Here is an 18,742-nt window from a genome sequence, read left to right on the forward strand (position 1 = left end):
ATTCTATTCTATTCTATTCTATTCTATTCTATTCTATTCTATTCTATTCTATTCTATTCTATTCTATTTAAGAAACCAGGTCATCATGACTAATGAACTATAACTGTAACATCTCATGAAAATCAAAGTACAATCATCTCAAACATCTGAGTAAAAACACGAGGCATTATTAGTTACCAGTTTTGTTTTTGTCCGCAGTTTTGGATTAGTTTGAATCCAAAAGGTTATAGATATTCACCCAAAGTTTCATCCAAAATCCATCCATTTGTTCATGAGATACTTTGCTGACAGACAAACACACAGAGACATATTCACATGCGGACAAAATTGTTGGCACCCCGCGTTTAATGATTGAAAAACCTACAATAGTCACAGACATAACTAGAATCTGACAAAAGTAATAATAAATAAAAATTCTGAAAATGAACAAATGAAAATCAGCATTGCTTTTCAGCCATGCTTCAACAGAATAAAATAAATAAATATATAAAACTCATGAAACAGGCCTGGACAGAAATGATGGTACCCCTGAAAGTCATGTGAAAGGGTCATGTTAAATCAAGGTGTGTCCACTAATTATCATCACAGGTGTTTACAATCTTGTAATCCGTCAGTGGTCCTGTATATAGGGCTACAGATACTCGCTGTGCTGTTTGGTGACATGGTGTGGACCACACTCAACATGGACCAGAGGAAGAGAAGGAGACAGTTGTCTCAGGAGATTAGAAAGATGGAAAATGATAGACTAGAAAGAAAACATGTTTTTTTCCACCTGTGGTGTAAAAAAATTTGCTTTATGCCTTAGTCAGCTGGGTTTTACTGTGCCTGCCGGGTGTCATGGCTTAAAATAAAAAGGGCCTTTATGAGAATCCACTCCTCAGTTCAGTAAACCACATGTTTTGATTAGAAGTAACATTAGTGTCTATGTGCAGCACATGTTGTCTTTATTTTGTTGTCAGTGATAGGGAGATAAAAAATGCACAACAGCTGTGGCCTCATGTATAAGCGGTGTGTACGCATAACAAAGTTGCGTGCGCCAGGTTCTACGCCCACGTTGTGTTGTATAAAAACCAACGTTGCGTGAGAATGTGCGGCAGCCACGCAAAGTTTATCAGTCAACAGTTTTAACCCACAAAGTTTTGAATCTGACCTGAATCCACAGAAATATGACTTTGGTGTGTTTTCTGGATGTAAGGAGCGTCTGAACACGCTGTTTGGTTTTATTTTAGTTTGAGTTGTTATTGTTTAAACTCGAACAATCATAAAACTGAAAATCTTAACCTCAGACAAGAAAATAGATCAGTCTAAAAATGATCAAAAGAACCTCAGTCCAGTCTGTAAACTGTGAAGTGTTTAAATCGTCACGTAGTTGGAAACACACGCAGAGTGCATGGCCTGCAGAGCGCACACACAGCTGAGGAGAATAAAATGTGTGAATTGTCTGAGAAACATTTTAATTCTGAGAAAAAAAACTGTCAACTCAGCAGATTAATTCAGAACAGCTCAGCTGTGATGATTCCTCAGCTCCACAAGATGCTGCGTAAAGTTGTGCGTAATTTATGGATCATCTGCAGGGTGATATCACCACAAGAAGAATTGAGGACAGCATATATTTTTTTTGTTTGTTTTTTTGTATCACACCGAAAAAATTACAATCAGGTATTTTGCTGTAGTTCTGAACTGAGCCATGCAGCTGAATGAGAGACTTCATGATTTTAAAATATAAACCACACCGCGGCAGAAACGCTGCGACTTGTTTCTTCACATCAACTATTTAATAAATATTTTTCTAAGTTCTACCAAACTCATATGTTCCTCTGTGACAGTCATTTACTAAAGACGTGTAAAGGTGGAAATGTCTCAGTCTCATGAGCCGCTGAAGACAGCAGCTTCACACACGCGCACACACCAACACACACACACCTCGCGTGTGGCAAACACATTTTTACATCCCACTACTTGTTTAGATGGTTTTCTCACTCATTCTTCATTTAATGTATAATTTTCCTGCATCTAAAATTCATTTCTGATCCCACAGAGAGGACAATCTGAGGACAATCTCACACGCTGGACACATTTACATCTATTTTACATATTTAAATGAGGCGTGTCAGGGGGAGGTGTCTCACGTGCGCTCAGTTCCACGTTCATTGGGATGTACGTATAAAGGAAAGTAGCGCAGGAACCTGCGTGCGCACAGTTTTATTAATTTGATTATTTTTTTATGTGGCACACTTTTCTAAATTTGTCCGTACGTCAACTTGTAGTGTGAAAGCTGTGCAATCCTTTAAGCATGAGGGCCCAGGAGTTTAGTATGGAGCCTGTCCAGTGACACACATTGGATTAAAGTAAATTAATGTGTGGCCACAAGCTAATACTTTGTAGCCTTGAGATTTTAAGCAGCCAATACAGACATTGTTGGAATCAGATTATATATGAATACTTTGTTTTGGTTTTTAACTGTTCAGAGGTACCCCAGACCTTTTTTATTTATTTATTTTTTGTGCTTTTTAATCCAAATACTATACCTCTATAATCTAAATGGTTTATTTACAAGATAACAATGAAAACCCTACTTGTGTCCAGAAACAGTCATTTTTTACTGTGTTCTTGACCACAACATAACTCCTACTCTTACCACAGCAAAAACACAGTGAAAGAGGAGCCTGTTTTGAGTGTTGAGCTAAAAAAATAAAAGTTTTTTCGGGCAAAAACAACTCCAGTTGTTACCTGTGTTATAGCTGCAGTTTATATTGTTACTTACTTCACACCTAACCACAACTGACTGAAGTATGTCATTCATTCCTTTGTTAAATAAAATTAAATGAATTCAAACTTGTCCAAGTTAACAATCAACAGTCTCTGCATAGAAATGGCTACAATAATTACCTTGTGGCCTTGCATTAACTCTCTTATGACCATGAGCTATTAATTTGTGGTCATGGAATAATCTTTTTAATTCTATGTCACTGGACAGTTTCCATAGATTAGAGATAATCATGGTGTAATATTCAAAAACAGCAACAGAATTACTTTGTACTTTCTACTTCACCCCATCCATCCATCCATCCATCCATCCATCCATCCATCCATCCATCCATCCATCCATCATCCATCCATCATCCATCCATCCATCCATCATCNCATCCATCCATCCATCCATCCATCCATCCATCCATCCATCCATCCATCCATCATCCATCCATCATCCATCCATCCATCCATCATCCATCCATCCATCTATCCATCCATCCATCCATCCATCCATCCATCATCCATCCATCATCCATCCATCCATCCATCCATCCATCCATCCATCCATCCATCCATCAACACTTATCCATGCGTGAGCCACAGAAGCAACAGGTACAGGAGCTAAACTTCCATCTTCCAAGTGACACTCTCCGGCTCCTAAAAGAGTCAAGCTGTTCCAAGGCTAAACAAGACACAGATTCTCTCCTGTGAATTCTGTAAAACTTTCTAGAGGTCCCAATCAGATGCGCAGACCTCCTCATTCGACTCCTGTAGGGGTCAAATGATAATAACTTTTAGTTAAAAGAAAATACAAATCAAAAAAATATAAAGAACATTGTTATTTTGTTTATTATCTTGATTAAAGAAAATAAAATGTCTCTTTTGAGGGAGGTCTTCTGAGACCAGGTTCAAAGACAGGTGGAAATGTTTATTCCCCCTCAGGGTGATCCCTACACTCCTTTTGATGCATAGGAGACATGGATATACTTCAACAAATGATGGAGCAGCTCCCCTTATCTCTGAAGCTGAGCCTGGCCACCCTACGGAGGGATTTATTTCAAGGAACTTACTGTTTCATTAATCATCCACACCTTCTGACCATAGGGACTGGAACATAGACAGACCAGTTAATAAAGAGGTTCAGCTCCTTTTTAACAACAACAACAGACCAGAGCAATGCCATCATCACAGCAGACTGGACTTATTGATCCACGGGGTGTCTTTGGCAGAGTGGTTAAGGGAGTCGTCCTGTAACCAGTACGTTGCTGGTTGCCTGTTCCAGTTGTCTCAGTTGTTGTATCCTTGGGCAAGACACTTCACCTGCCTTGCTTGATGGTGGTGGTCAGAGGGTCCGGTGGCGCCGGTGCATGTCCTCTGTCAGACTTGGATGCAGTATGTTATCGACTGTAAACTGACCCAGTGCATGAGACATGGCCTGAAGATACCAATAAAACACATATTGTGCAGCAAAAAACAGAGATGAGACCCTCGAGTTCCCAAACCAGACATTCTCCTCTGCATGGCTGTCCATGAACATCACAAACAGGATGGTAAACAATGTGCAGCCCTGCTGGAGTCCAGAAAACAAGCTTGGTTGCTTTGGTTATTTGGCATCATGTAAAAACATTTCATTTCCTGCTTGTGTGTGTTTTTATTCTCTCTTTCAGAGGTCCAACCATTCTACATCGGTGTTCCAGTTGCACACAGACGGAAAAGACGCAGACATCACTCCTACACTCGTGATGCCGAGCATGACTCACGGCACTCACACTACGATCACTATGCACGCCATGAGCACTCACACGGAGAATACTACCACGACAGAGAGGAGCCCTGTGACGACGGAGGCAGTGCAGAGCATCACGAGCACGTTGATCCCACAGGTTAACTAACTCTCATACATCATCACAAGTTGTAGTAAATTTGAAAAATGTGGATCACCACAGAAGAATGTTTGTCCATTTTAACGAGTCCCAGCAAAATTGAGAGTTAGCTAACACTAAAGTGTTAGCAAAGAGATTAGAGCAGGTTTTGACATTCATTGTGGATGCAGACCAGGCAGGTTTTATTAAAGAAACTCATTATTATAACACAAGACAGCTTTTTAATATTATTCATTATATGAAAACAAATCAGATTCCTCCGGGCAATGCAAGTCTGTATGGATGCAGAGAAGACATTTGATAGAACAGAATTGGAATATATACTGTATATATATTTCAGACAATGAAAGGATTCAGATTTGGACCAAATTATATGGCTTGGGTCAAGCTTTCAGACAGAGCTACCACTGCTTCAGTTCTGACAAATGGTCTCCGGTCAGTCCCCTTTAAATCAAACAGAAGCCCATCAAAAGGAAGTCCACTATCTCCTCTTCTCTTTGCTCTGGCCATCGAGCCTTTGGCAACATCTAATCCAATCTATTCAACAAAACCCACAGACGACATCCTACTAACACTGACAGAACCAATTAAATTGCTCCCAGCAGTGACTGAATGAATCAAAGATTTGATCTAATATGTGGATAAAGTTAACCTGGACAACTGTAAAAGTGGTAACGCTGAACCTAAGTATGTTAAACCCTTCCACTGGGCCCCCGAAGGATGCATATATTTAGGAATTAAAAGTACACCGAAAATTTGTGAGTTAAGTGTAAAAAATATTATCATCTCTTTGATAAAATAAATTAAAGAAAGTCTAACCAGGTGGATGAATCTTCCAATATAATTTCCAGGCAGAATTAACTTTGTTAACATGTCAGTACTCCCAAACAGTATAAATCCTGTATTCATGTTGTTTGTGATTTTAAAGTAATATCAGATAAAATCTGATATTACTTGGGTTGGCAGGAAGTCTAAAGTCCAACTAGAAACCCTTCAAATGCCAAAGGAGTAGGGGGGTAGGGCTTACAGAAAATTATTTATTGGCCATTCAGGACAGATTTATCTCCTCCTCGGCTAACTGACAGTTACAGTCAGTGTTGTATAAAGTACCACAAAGTGATACTTGAGTAAAAGTACAAGTATCTTACCAAAAAATTACTTTGGTACAAGTTAAACTCTCTTTTAGGAATATTACTTGAATAAAAGTATTAAAGTTTCTAATATTTTTCATACTTAAGTCATAAAAGTAAAAGTTTTGATTTAAAATGAGCAGTTAGATTTTCTGTTATGACATTTATTAGGAGGTGACCTCCTCAAAAACTGCAGAAATGACTGTTGTATTAAAATGATTAATTTATGTTAAATTTAGTTTAGCTGTTTCAGTTTATATACATTTATCAATGGTGCCCAAAACCTTTCCCCAAAATGAAAATGTATCTGAGGGCTGCGGCCAAATGCAATAATTTAATTCATGAAATACAAATACTTCTTAAGTACAGTCCTTTTATTTTAATGATTATGTCCTGATGCAGTGAGACATGATTTGTTTGTGTACAAACTAATACGGTATCAGAATTTTATATATTTATACTTCTCATTCAACCACAGTTAAACTCACTCTATCTAGGAGGCACAGTTTATATGAATAGTATTTATTTTTTACAATAACAAACTGGAATGAAAACAAGCAAAAATGAAATAAAAGTAACAACTTTCTATTTCTTGCCTTTTTTTAAAATGTAAGGAGTAGAAGTAAAAAGTAGGCAGAAAAATAATTACTCAAGTAAAGTACAGATACCCAAAAATTCTACTTAAGTACAGTAACAAAGTATTTGTACTTAGTTAATTTACAACGTCATTGGATAGAGCTGGAATCAGTAATATGTAAACTCTTCTCCTCATTAAACCTATTAGAGAAATGCCCAAATGAATTACTGTGTACTGTTAACGACAACTTCCTGATAAAGAATGTGAGATGGGCATAGGGGAAACTGAGAAGAATGTTTAAAAGTAACATATTCAATATTTTATTAACATTAGGTGACCCAGACCTTTTTCACAAAGCGTGCGATAAAACTTCACAAGTTGGCAAAGAGTAGAATAGAACAGAACACATCTATTTAATTATGGAAGCTTCAAAACATACAAATCAGGAAATCTCAATCTTACCTGTCAAATAAGGATTTCTGTAAATACCTGCAAATTAGACACTATGTGCTTAAGAAAGCCATTTCCCTGAATTTTACAGAAAAATCTCATTTGTTAGGAAAGTTTTTGTTGAACCACAGAGAGCACAAACACTTTATAACAACATTTAATGCAAAGATATATAGTTTGACCTCGGATAAACTTGCATGGTTGAGAAAATCAAGGTGAACTTTACTTGAAACAAGATTCCATTGTTTGTGAGAATGTACTGTCATTCAGACCTTCTGGACAGAGGTGTGAGCCAACGTCAGCAAAACCACAAATAAAGTATCCCCCCACACCCCAAACTTGTACAATAGGTTGCCTTCAGGTCCAGGCTGCCCTTGCAATAGAAGCCTGAGATCTTAATAGGATTTGCCTGGTTAAATAATGATAAAATAAAATAATTTATAATAAAATGTTGAAAACAAACAAACAAACAAACAAACAAACAAACAAACAAACAATAAGAGCACTTCTAAAAGGTTCATTTTCAGTCACCAAATAATGTGTAATAACAGCACAAATGGTGAGAAAGTGTCAACATTTCTTAAAGGGGCGATATTATGTGCTTCCCAAGCCTATATTTCAATTTTATACTAAAATAAAGTAACTATGTCACATTTTCAGCTTATGAAAGATCTATATATTTGTAAAAATCCCCAAAACAATTTACTTCTCATCTTGACAGTTTCTAAACGTCTTGAAATAGGTCTCTGTCTCTTTAAGAAAATCCAACCACTTGAGTCACGCCCATAAAAGACACAACCCAGGGGTGTTTCTGGTCCCAAAAGGCGTTTCTGGTCCCCACCTGTCGTTTTGCTCCTCAGCATGGCTTCCTAAAAACACTGCAGGATTTCTCAAACATGCATGAATGAATCAAAGCAAGGCTTTGGGCATGTTTTTATGAGAGTACAACATTATAACATGATATAAAACTCAAAAAAGTTGATTTTACATGATACTGCCCCTTTAATTCAAAGAATGGTGAAATTGATAATTGTCCATTCTCCATTAAAACTCAGACTAATGTCACAACAAGGCCAGTGGATCTGAAGACCTGAAAGCAAATAATATTTTGCATAATTGTTTTACTGCTAATCTCTACAACCAATTATAATCTCTTTCTTTGTCAAGTTTCCCTTCAGTAAAACGTGACACATGAAACTCTTTGAGCGCCTTGTTTTCCTTTGTAGTGAGTCATATGACCTGGTCTGATGTGTGTCCGGTAGAAAACCCATCGAGCAACTTGTGTTGTGTTTAAAGAGGGGCGCATGTATGTGCTGAATATTTTGAAGCATGTTCCCAGGGAACCGTGAAGTCTGAAGTCTGTAAGCTGATTAAAGCTGTGGAGCTCCAAGCTGTGTGTGCATGTGAATACAGTATGTGTGTGTACTGTTTGAAGTGAGCAGGAGTGTGCTTTGTTCTGTGCTTTATTTTTGTTTTTGTTTTATTTTGTTTAGTTTTGTTTGAGTCATGTAGTTCTGGTCCAGGTTCTGATGTGGACAGGCTGTTGTGGAACTGATAAAAGACTGCTGAGGTCTTCAAAAAGAGCACAAGTTTTGTTGGAGGAGAAGTTCTTGTTTGTGTAGCGTGGAAGCTCAAGTGTGTGAGCATGGGTGGGGAGTACTAGAGAAGCCTGTGGTGTGTGTCCGCCCTTTTAAAACCCTCTGGCTTTTTGCTGCTTTGGAGATTTTCTGTGGATTTCTCCCGCAGCCTGTAAAGAACCTTTCTTACTGAATTAAAGGTGCAGCATCCACACGCTGAATCATAGGTGAGCGACTGAAGCAGGACGATTGAAATAATCTCCAAAAAAGACCAGATTAAAACCGCAACAAATTAAAACACAATGCTAAGGAAGACCTGTGAAAGTGAATCACTTTTCTACTGAGCAGCAAGTTCTTAACTTTGACAAGGGGAACAAGGTTTGAGGCCTTTTTTCCCCTGAAGCAACCGTGACGACATCTCTCTTCACCAACTTTTGGATCTTATTCTGTTTGGTTTGAGGATCCAGTGAACATGCAAGATCCTGGAGCCTGCATTATGGCTTCTCATTTGACCATATCTGGCTCCACAACAGGTAAAGTTTGATATGAGAGGCAAAACAATCAAACAGGGGAAAAAAACAACATTTTGTAAAGAAAAAAAAGGGTTTAATTCTTTACTCTGTTAGTTTTTGTCTTTTATCAAACATGATTTATGATACAAGTTTGTGTTAGGATTATGTCTTTGACAATTGTGAAAATTTGAATTTACTTATTACTGACTAAATTGCGAAAAACATATTTATTAACTTCATTTATGGTAACACATTGACATTGTCACCTAACGATTTATCAAAAAGGAAAGTCTTCAGTCTAATCTTAAAAGTAGACAGAGTGTCAGCCTCACGGACAGAAACTGGAAGTTGGTTCCACAAGAGCGGAGCTTGATAACTGAAAGTTCTGCCTCCCATTCTACTTTTAGAAACTGGAGGAACCACAAGTAAACCTGCAGTCTGAGAGCAAAGTGCTCTGTTAGGAAAGTATGGAACAATAAGATGTTTAATATATGATGGAGCTTGGTTGTTAAGAGCTTTGTATGTTAGAAATAATATTTTACATTATATTCTAAATTTGACAGGGAGCCAATGGAGAGAAGCTAAAACTGTAGAAACATGATCTCTCCTTCCAACTCTCATTAAAACTCTAGCAGCAGCATTTTGGATTAATTGAAGACTTTTTAAAGAGTTTTTTGGATGCCCAGATAATAAAGAATTACAGTAATCCAGTCTAGACATGATAAATGCATGAATCAGGTTTTCTGCATCATTTTTGGACAAAACGTTTCTAATTTTAGTGACATTACACAGGTGGAAGAAGGCGGTCCTGGTAACATTTTTAATGTGGGGGTTAAGAGACATGTCCTGATCAAAAATAACACCAAGGTTCTTTACATTAGAACTGGAGGTCAGATTAATGCCATCCAGAGGAGGTGAAAGGCTACAAAGTTGATTCCTAAGATGTTCAGGTCCAAAAACCATAACCTCTGTCTTATTTGAGTTTAGAAGCAGAAAGTTAAGATTCATCCATGTTTTTATGCCTGTAAGGCATGCTTGTAGTTTAAGTAACTGGTTGGATTCATCAGGTATAATGGATAAATATAACTGAGTATCATCAGCATAACAATGGAAATTTATCCCATGCTGTTTGATAACTTTACTTAATGCAAGCATACTGTATACTGTATAAAGTAAAGAGGATTGATCCAAGCACTGAACCCTGAGGAACTCCATGACTAACTCTGGTGTAAGAAGATTCATTTCTAACATTAACAAACTGAAATATATCAGTTAAGCAAGACTCAAACCATTTTAGAGCTCTTCCTGTAATACTAATATCAAGTTCAAATCTATGTAATAAAATATTGTGATCAATTATATCAAATGCAGCACTGAAATCTAACAGGACAAGAATGGACACAAGTCCACTGTCTGAGGCCATGAGAATACTTTAACCAGTGCTGTTTCTGTGCTATGATGAGCTCTAAACCCTGACTAAAACTCCTCATATAGATTATTTCTATCCAGATGTTCACGTAGCTGATTTGCAACTATATTCTCAAGAATTTTTGAGATGAATGGGAGATTAGATATAGGTCTATAGATGGCCAAGAACTCCTGAATCAAGATCAGGTTTCTTAAGTAAAGGTTTAATTACAGCAACCTTAAAGCTCTTTGGCACATAACCATTTATTAAAGATAAATTAAGAACATCTAAAATATGGATATTAATTAAAGGAAATGCTTCTTTGAACAGTTTGGTTGGGATAGGATCTAGCAGACATGTTGAAGGTTTGGATGAAGCTATTATTTTAGATAATTCAGAGAGCTCAACAGGACAAAAACTGTCCAGACATAAATCAGGTTCTAGTGACACTAAAGCTGCCTCATCTGACAGAGAATCAGAGACAGTAGCAGGAATTTGGCATGAATTTTATTCCTTATTAAAATGATTTTATCTATAAAGAATCTCATGAAGTCATCACTACTTAGAGTTATAGTGATACATGCTCAACAGAGATAGGACAGACGTACATTTTTTGGGGGGTGATTGTACATGATATGCAGTCTTGGACAGACACAGGCTCCTGAGAGGGATTGTTTTTGTTTTGCTGTTCTGATAAGACCGAGACCTTTTTCTCTCACAGGGCTGCTGCTGACTGACTGTGGGCCTTTTGGAGTCAGATTTTGAGCAAAGCTTTTTAGAAGAAATCAACTGGCTTTCTGCAAAATTATTCTGGCTTCCAGTTTATTTAACATTATTTTCCTACAATTCAGTGCTACATAATAAACAAATTGAAAAGGTAATAAATAGTAATAATTTTGACTTTTCGTTTTACATAATGCAGTGTTTTCCTTACCAATATCGTGAGTTTGGTTGCCAACTGACAGATTTTAATCTGTTGTCTGCCAAAGGACATTGATTACTCAGATTAATTTAGACCTTGAATTTGGGGGATCTGATTCAGTGTTTGGACTTGAATCATTAGACCAAGAACCAACCAGTTGTAAGGTCTTGCTTATCTTTAGCACCCAGCTTGATACCATCCATGGAGAGCAGGTGAATGTGACCACTCCTCGTTGGAATCAGTGTCCACAGCCACTCAATGAACCTGCTGAGGGGAGAACAGCCACAAGCCACACCATGCTGCTTTGCTTTAAATCGGGTTCTTGACTTGTTTCCCACGTTGTGTTGCCATGTTGTCTACTAGCCTAATGCTCTCTGTGATGGTGCCTGCAGGGATTATTTTTAGTGCTTCATTTACATAAGGTGTTTATTGCTTAGCCTTGACAAGGGGTGCATTGTATTATCCAAGTTGATTCTGGTCTCAAGATCAGGCCAGTTACATTTGTGTTCAGTCAACCCATTCTCACTCCCGAGTCGTCACATATTGACGTTTTTTTCAAAGGTCCCTTTGCGTCCAATTTTGACGCATCAGGTACCCCCCTTGCGTCATATTTTGACGGGATGGGGCGGAATCTGTTGTCGTAATTTCTGAAAGTGTAGAAAATGCACAAATACTACCGTCCCAAAGCGTGCAATTACGTTTATTCACTTTAGACATCCTGTCCCAGACCCTAGTACCTAAAATTAACCATTAACCCTGATACSTAAAATTAACCATTTTTAGAAAATGTAGGAAATTCATGGCAACTACGTGTTGCAAAGCCTAAAATTACCTAATGTTCACTGTAGACATCCTATCCCTGACCCCAGTCCCTAAACTTAACCATTTATCCTGATCCCTAATGTTAACCTCAGACCCCCGACCCAAAGACCCCTGGTGGCGCAACCCGGAAAAGCCGCGGGCGGCAAGGACTGACGCGAGGGGGGTACCTGATGCGTCAAAATTGGACGCAAAGGGACCTTTGAAAAACGTCAATATGTGACGACTCGGGAGTGAGAATGTGTTGGTTCAGTTCATCTGGTCTTAGTGTGGGTCGTATGGGATGATGTGCAGCTTGTGTCACACTTCAGTTGTATCTATTTGATTTCTAGGCCGATGTTTCATGCAAATGTTGGAACACTGGGGTCTGAAGCTGTTTCTGAGTCAATCTGGATGTTTTCATTTTTCCCCTTTCTTTCCAATAAAGCTCCTTTCATGGGTCTTGCTTTTATTGTAGCATTAAACCGTGCGGAAGTCTCTGTCCTGGCTCATGAATATATATATGTTTAACATAAATATGTGCTCAAACAAACAAAAATATCATTCTGCTGTAATTAATATGTAATGTTTTTCCTTCGGTGGAAGACTTTATGATAGGAAGTGTTACAACTGCAGAAGAATTATTACAGTTACTGCAGGACAATCGCTGATGTCACATCTTTTTGAAAATTTCCTCTGTCGTAACACAAACTGGTCAGCAGAGAATCTGCAGATAGTGACACATGAAAACACACGTGTGCACATAAACAGGATGCAAGAGAACCCTGCCTCCAGGCTCAGCATGGTAATGGAGATTGATCTGCTGAGAATAAAATTAGAAAAAGGTGTCAGCTGATTGATTACAAATGACTTTTAGATTGTCATTAAAGGACCTAATTCTTGTTTGTTTGACCAAAGAGGACTTTTTAAAGAAAACATTGTTTTTCTTCTCCACACCAGACATGTAGTTTATCTTCTGTTTAGTAATTATGATAAGCTTTAAAACTATAATCTGAAAGGTTTGTTTTATGTTGTTAACACACTGTGTTTGCACACAAGCACTGCACATGTTGCACATCTGAGGCTTTTTAAAGCAAGAAATTCCAACACCAATAAGAGCAATAATTGAAAATTAAGTAATGGAATTCATTCATTTATCAAACAATCATTAAAAAAAACACCTGTTGCTGGGTCTGTTTACATCACCTGTCAAATAGTTGTGTTTTTACAACATTGAGGGTTTTTTTGTTTTAAAGTTTATTTTCATGTTTATTTCCTGTGATGTTTAGTTTCCGTTTTTTCTTTGTGTTCAGCATTTCTCGTAGCTCCCTGTTTTCTAGCCACTCTCAGTATTTTTCCAGAGTCAGCCTTTCCCTTCCAGTTCTGCACCCACTTACACCTGTTCCCTGTTGTCATTAATCCAGATGTCTCTAGTCTCTTCATCAGTCCCAGTCCATTTAGTCTTCCAGTTTTTACCTCACCCACAGTCTGGCATTAGTTTTTATGTTCAGTCTGATTGTTCTCTGTTTCTCCTTGAGTTTTTACTGTTGCTGCCACATCAGCCTCTGTTTTTCCTTTCTGTTTTCTTAAATTCATTTTATTTTTTTAAGCTGGCCAGCTCCATTTAAGTTAACTTTGGTCCTTTTTTCTCAGATTACTCTTCTTTCACAGTCTGTGACTTTTAGTGGATTTCAGAGGATTAGCAGAACATAATGTAGACAAGAGTCAATAATCGGCCCTATCATACTTCAAAAGACATAAGAATGAAATGAATCTCATTAAAAAGAACACTTAGATTAAGGTTATGATTTAGAGTGTTAGACCATGGAAAAGTCGTTTTGAGGCATTGCTAATGATGAATAGAGTTCACTTCAGAAAACAGTTCAAAGATTTAATGACAATGTATGATACAATATTTTTACACATGGTGAAGCACTATCTTTAAACTTTAATTTGTGCTAAATTGACATATAATTGTCAGACTAGATCCTTCATTAATTTGAAAGCTATATTTCGACTGTAAATGCAGCATGCAGACGTGATTCACCCATTGTAGCGTAATCAGTAGTTAAAGTTTTAGGCCTTTTTTTACACAAGAAACCTACCTAGGAAACAACCCTAATTATCTAGTAACCTATGATAAAATTATTGTTTCCTCAGGTACTCTTAGAATGAATAAAAACCTGAAAGTGACCCTGTTTTTGGTTTAGTGTCACCGGCTGCAGAGCGACTTCGTCACATTCTAGGGGAGGATGACAGCTCCCCAACGCCGACAATATTCACTGAAATGGACACACTGCAGCTATATGGAGATGAACTGGAGTGGAAAGAGTCTGCAAGGTAAAAAAAAATGTACCCACATACATAGAAATATATTTTATTTGTCTGAGATTTAGGGTCACCTTTGATCAAATTTAGAAGTTAAAGCTTGAGACTTCAGGGGTTGTAGGTAAAAAAAAAAGAATTCTGCACCACATGACAAAACTAATAGTGATAATGATGTAACATGAATGACACACCAGCAGAGACAAACCAAACATTTTGTTTGTATATTTAACAATTAAATGCCCTTTTTTTACTGAACCCCAGATATCTTCTTTTTTTTAGGTGGGTAAAATTTGAGGAGAAGGTGGAGGAGGGAGGAGAACGATGGAGCAAGCCCCATGTCTCCACACTGACCCTTCACAGCCTTTTTGAGCTGAGGACCTGCCTGCAGACAGGAAGTCTTCTGCTTGATCTGGAAGGCTACTCCTTACCACAGATAGTGGGTGAGTCACAATAAAGACATAAAACAGTCAACACAAACCAACGATATTACAATGGTAGTGCCTAAAGTTCAGTGTCTGAAATGACTCTTATATTCTAATGACCTATTAAAAGCCAAAATTATCAAGATGTATACCTAATATACTTTGTCTTGTGAGGAACTTTTCATGTATCATATAAATGGCTTTTTGCACCCAAAAATTACTTAAACACATCCACTTTACACTGTTGCATAACTACAGGGAGCTTAAAAAAACTTTATGATACCTTAAAAGGTCTCACTCAATCTCCCTGCTAAAAGTGAGCCTGTCCACTTTTAATGGCTGGTTATCATTTCCTGATACAAACCTGGCCTTTAAGCATGGTCCATACATTTTAAAAGGCATCCCTGATTAGTTGTAACATTACATTTTATTTGATAAACATATATATTAACTGTAAAATAAAGACAGTAAAAATGCTAAATTATTATGCTAAATAATTTACTAAAACGTTTAGTTTTGTAAATTTTTTAGTAAATTATGGCCCTGTCCATGCAATATATTTTTAAACTTTTAGTTCAAAAATGATAAAAACTAAACAGCCTACAGTTGTTTTTAGTCTTTATTTTACAGTTAAAATATTTATCAAATAAAGTCTAATGTTACAACTAATCAGGGATCCCTTTACCAAGACTGAGGTTGAGGATTCGGGAAGGTCATTTCAGAAACCTAAAGTTACTCTGCTTTATCCTCTCATTGGACCTCATGCAAGAACCGTTCGTACAAACAGATTTGTTCTTAAGTTGTGCATACGAGTGATTTAGGAGAATTTGTGGCATTCACCAATGTTTTCATATTCTGATTTTCTTCAGATACGAACAAAATTCACGAGTGGTCCAGACCTGTCGTATATTTTACGAGCAGTCAGTCTACTGTTATCCAGATGGGTTTTCCTCCCTAATAACTTTATATTTCATTAGTTTGAAGATATTTCAAGTTCAAAATAAATCACACTCCATAATTATGTCGACAACAGGTTATTCTGTTTGAACTGGAATTATAATTTTAAATATAATCATATAGACTAACAATATAAATGGGTTAGATTAAATTAAATTGGCTGTTAATGCTTTTGTATAACACTACAATATTGAAGGCACAGTGTGTAGGATTTTGTCAAGCCTTTTAGCTGAAATTGAGATAATCACTAATGACAATAATAAAAAACATGTCTAATCATTGCAGACAAAAACCTTGTTTTATTATTTTTACCTTATAAAAATCTGTTTATATCTCCATGGTCGCGGGTCGCCACACAGGCAGCTGCCATCTTGCACCGCCATCTTGTCTACGAAGGCTCATGAAGGACAAACTGCGGTGGCGGCGTCAAAAACGGTTTTAGTTGTAATACTATAAATGTAATATTTGTTGTCTGTCATTGTAGCTGGGATAATTTTACTTATTAAAGCTCATAATCTTACCACTTGAAACATCACTAGCCCTGAAGCTGCTGGTAGACATCGYGGTTGGAATTATCAAAGGTTTTTGACACCTGAGAGACACCGTAGCAACTCCTTTGTGTTTGGAAACGGGGGGTGGGGGTGGGGGGAGGACCAGGGAGGATGATTCAACCACTCAACCACTAGATGTCGCTGCAAACAACAAATCCTACACACTGTGCCTTTAATATGAAGATCTCAAATTACAAACAAACTTAAATTATGCATTTATTGAAATTTGGAGACATTTTAAAATGCTTTTTTTTCAGAACTGCATCTGACACTTGCGACAGCGAGGTGGGGGCAGGGGGTGGGGGTGTAGGGTTAGGGTTGGTGTGCAACTGCTCTCTTTCTGAATAAATGAAAACTATGTAGCACAGTTGTTTGTACTTAAATTAAAAATATTGGACCAAAGGAAAACCAGAGAAGGACTAGAGAGAGATGAATATGATTTAGATTTTTATTTCTGTGACTGTAACGACCCACAGGAGACACAACATTAACAGCAGTCTTCATTTCATTCCTTTAATTCCACAGCTGACGCTGCTAAAAATGACAGATTTTCTTTTCTGCATCTCTCAGAGCAGAACTTCAATCTCTGAACTTGTAAAGTTCTTCTTTTTAGTTTGCGATGTCACTTATGAATGGACACGTCCTGGTATGTGGGGCAGGAAACATATATCTTTATATGGTGTTTTTGGGGTGGTAATTATGCTAATCTCCTCTAACTCTTCATACGAACAAAAGTAAGAGAAATTTAGGATAAGAATATGAAAACGTTCTTGCATGAGGTCCATTAAACTTTCCAGATGTGCTGACAGTTATTCTCTTCTTTGAACATAGTTTCACAAGCCTAGCTGTTGAGTTGAGGGAAGTTGAAAAAAATGGAGGCAGTTTTCTTTTATTATTCCGTTCAGTTCTTTTGTGAATCAACACCACAGTATGATGCTACCACCACCATGCTTGACAATTGTTCAAGTAATAGCTCGGAAAGCCTCACATTGACTCTTTTAATATATTTGATTTGTTTGTGTGGGCAAATGCAAATTTCTGACCAGCTTGAGTGCCAGCCAACAATCTGTGGTTTTTGTGTTTATTGCCCTTGTTTATTGTTTTTGATGTATATTTTCTGTATTTTCCTTGTTCTTTAATGTTTTTATCACTATCAGTATATTTTCCTCACTGAATTGCTGCTCATCAGATCTGCAACGCCCCCCTACACCTGTTCCCTGTTATCATTAAGCCACCTGATTTTCTCATTTGCACCAGTCTATATTGTCCTTTAGTCTTTACTTTCCTGCAGCTGATCATGGTGTTTGCATGCTGGTCTGGTTCTTCTCAGAGTCTCTCCACTTGTCTCGAGTAATTTTGTATTTTTTTCTGCCACAAAGCTTTTTTTCTGTAATTTTTAAGCTATTAAACGTTGGCGTTTCACTGAAATTTTTTGCACTGGTCTATATTTCTGGATCCGACTTCTGCTGAACTTGACAAAAAATAAATAAATTGGTAAAATTTTGTCTGTGTGTAGATTATAAAATATCTACAATACAACTTGTGTACTGAATTCTTGATTTTAAAAATCACTTCAGTTTTATGTTGTATAATGATTCCATGGAAAAGAACAGCTATTGAATACAATTAAAAGTGCCTATGACTGCAGTAAACAGTATTTATAGTATATAAAGCTGTGCACTTCATACAGACAACCGTTTATATGTAAAATAGTATAAAATGTGTGTACAACTGTGCTGTGAACTTTCTTTCAGAGGAGATTGTGGATCGACAGATAGCTGACGGTCTCATTCCTCAGGATCTGAAGGAGAAGATTATTTTTGTACTGCTCAGAAAGCACCGTCACCAGACCAAGAAACCAATCCACCGCTCACTGGCAGACATAGGAAAGTCCACCAACACTTCCTCCAGTACGCATTTATTATGTTTCTATTTTATTTTGCCATTTCACTAATTTTTAGATGATGGAATAATGCAAATCCTAATGTTCCCTGCACCTTGTTGATCAACACCTGTTTCACCTCTTATCTTGAAATCACTTCTTTCTTAATGGTTCTTCCATCTGTTGCTGCTGCTCTGTCAGATCGCAGTCCTCAGGCTAATCTGAGTCGTAGTCCTAGTTCAGCTTCTGGGATCCACCGCTCCACAGAGGACCTACGTTCTCGGCAGTCAAGCAGCCTTGGCCGCCTGCGTGAGTCGCTACACTCCCCACCCTATGCATGTATTTTATTAACCTGACAAATGTTTTCTCACATCAATTAAAACTACAATGAATTGTCTCTCAAGAGAATACAATATGGTGTAACCAAACCATCATGGGACAGATGTCTGCAATGTGTTCAGAGAGACAAAGACAGGCTAATGCATGCAGGGGTTCTTAACCTTTTTGACCTCGGGGCCCAATTTCTTGAACATAAAGTGACACGAGGCCCAGTCAGACATTACCAATGTATGGATCAAAATGATAATTATT

The 18,742-nt window shown here is 37.5% G+C and overlaps 1 protein-coding gene across 4 annotated transcripts in view; it reads left to right on the forward strand.

Moving 5' to 3' along the window:
• slc4a5b (solute carrier family 4 member 5b) overlaps window positions 1-18,742 on the forward strand; it is a 71,418-nt gene that overhangs the window by 7,490 nt on the left and 45,186 nt on the right. For all 4 annotated transcript variants that reach the window (XM_014020566.1, XM_014020567.1, XM_014020569.1 and 1 more), the window contains exons 3-7: window positions 4,422-4,637; window positions 14,222-14,351; window positions 14,619-14,779; window positions 18,024-18,179; window positions 18,353-18,460. In XM_014020566.1, the coding sequence (XP_013876020.1) occupies window positions 4,422-4,637; window positions 14,222-14,351; window positions 14,619-14,779; window positions 18,024-18,179; window positions 18,353-18,460 (771 nt within the window). The remainder of the gene's footprint in view (window positions 1-4,421; window positions 4,638-14,221; window positions 14,352-14,618; window positions 14,780-18,023; window positions 18,180-18,352; window positions 18,461-18,742) is intronic.

Source organism: Austrofundulus limnaeus, unplaced genomic scaffold (assembly GCF_001266775.1).
Source record: "Austrofundulus limnaeus strain Quisiro unplaced genomic scaffold, Austrofundulus_limnaeus-1.0 Scaffold258, whole genome shotgun sequence".
Lineage (NCBI taxonomy): Eukaryota > Metazoa > Chordata > Actinopteri > Cyprinodontiformes > Rivulidae > Austrofundulus > Austrofundulus limnaeus.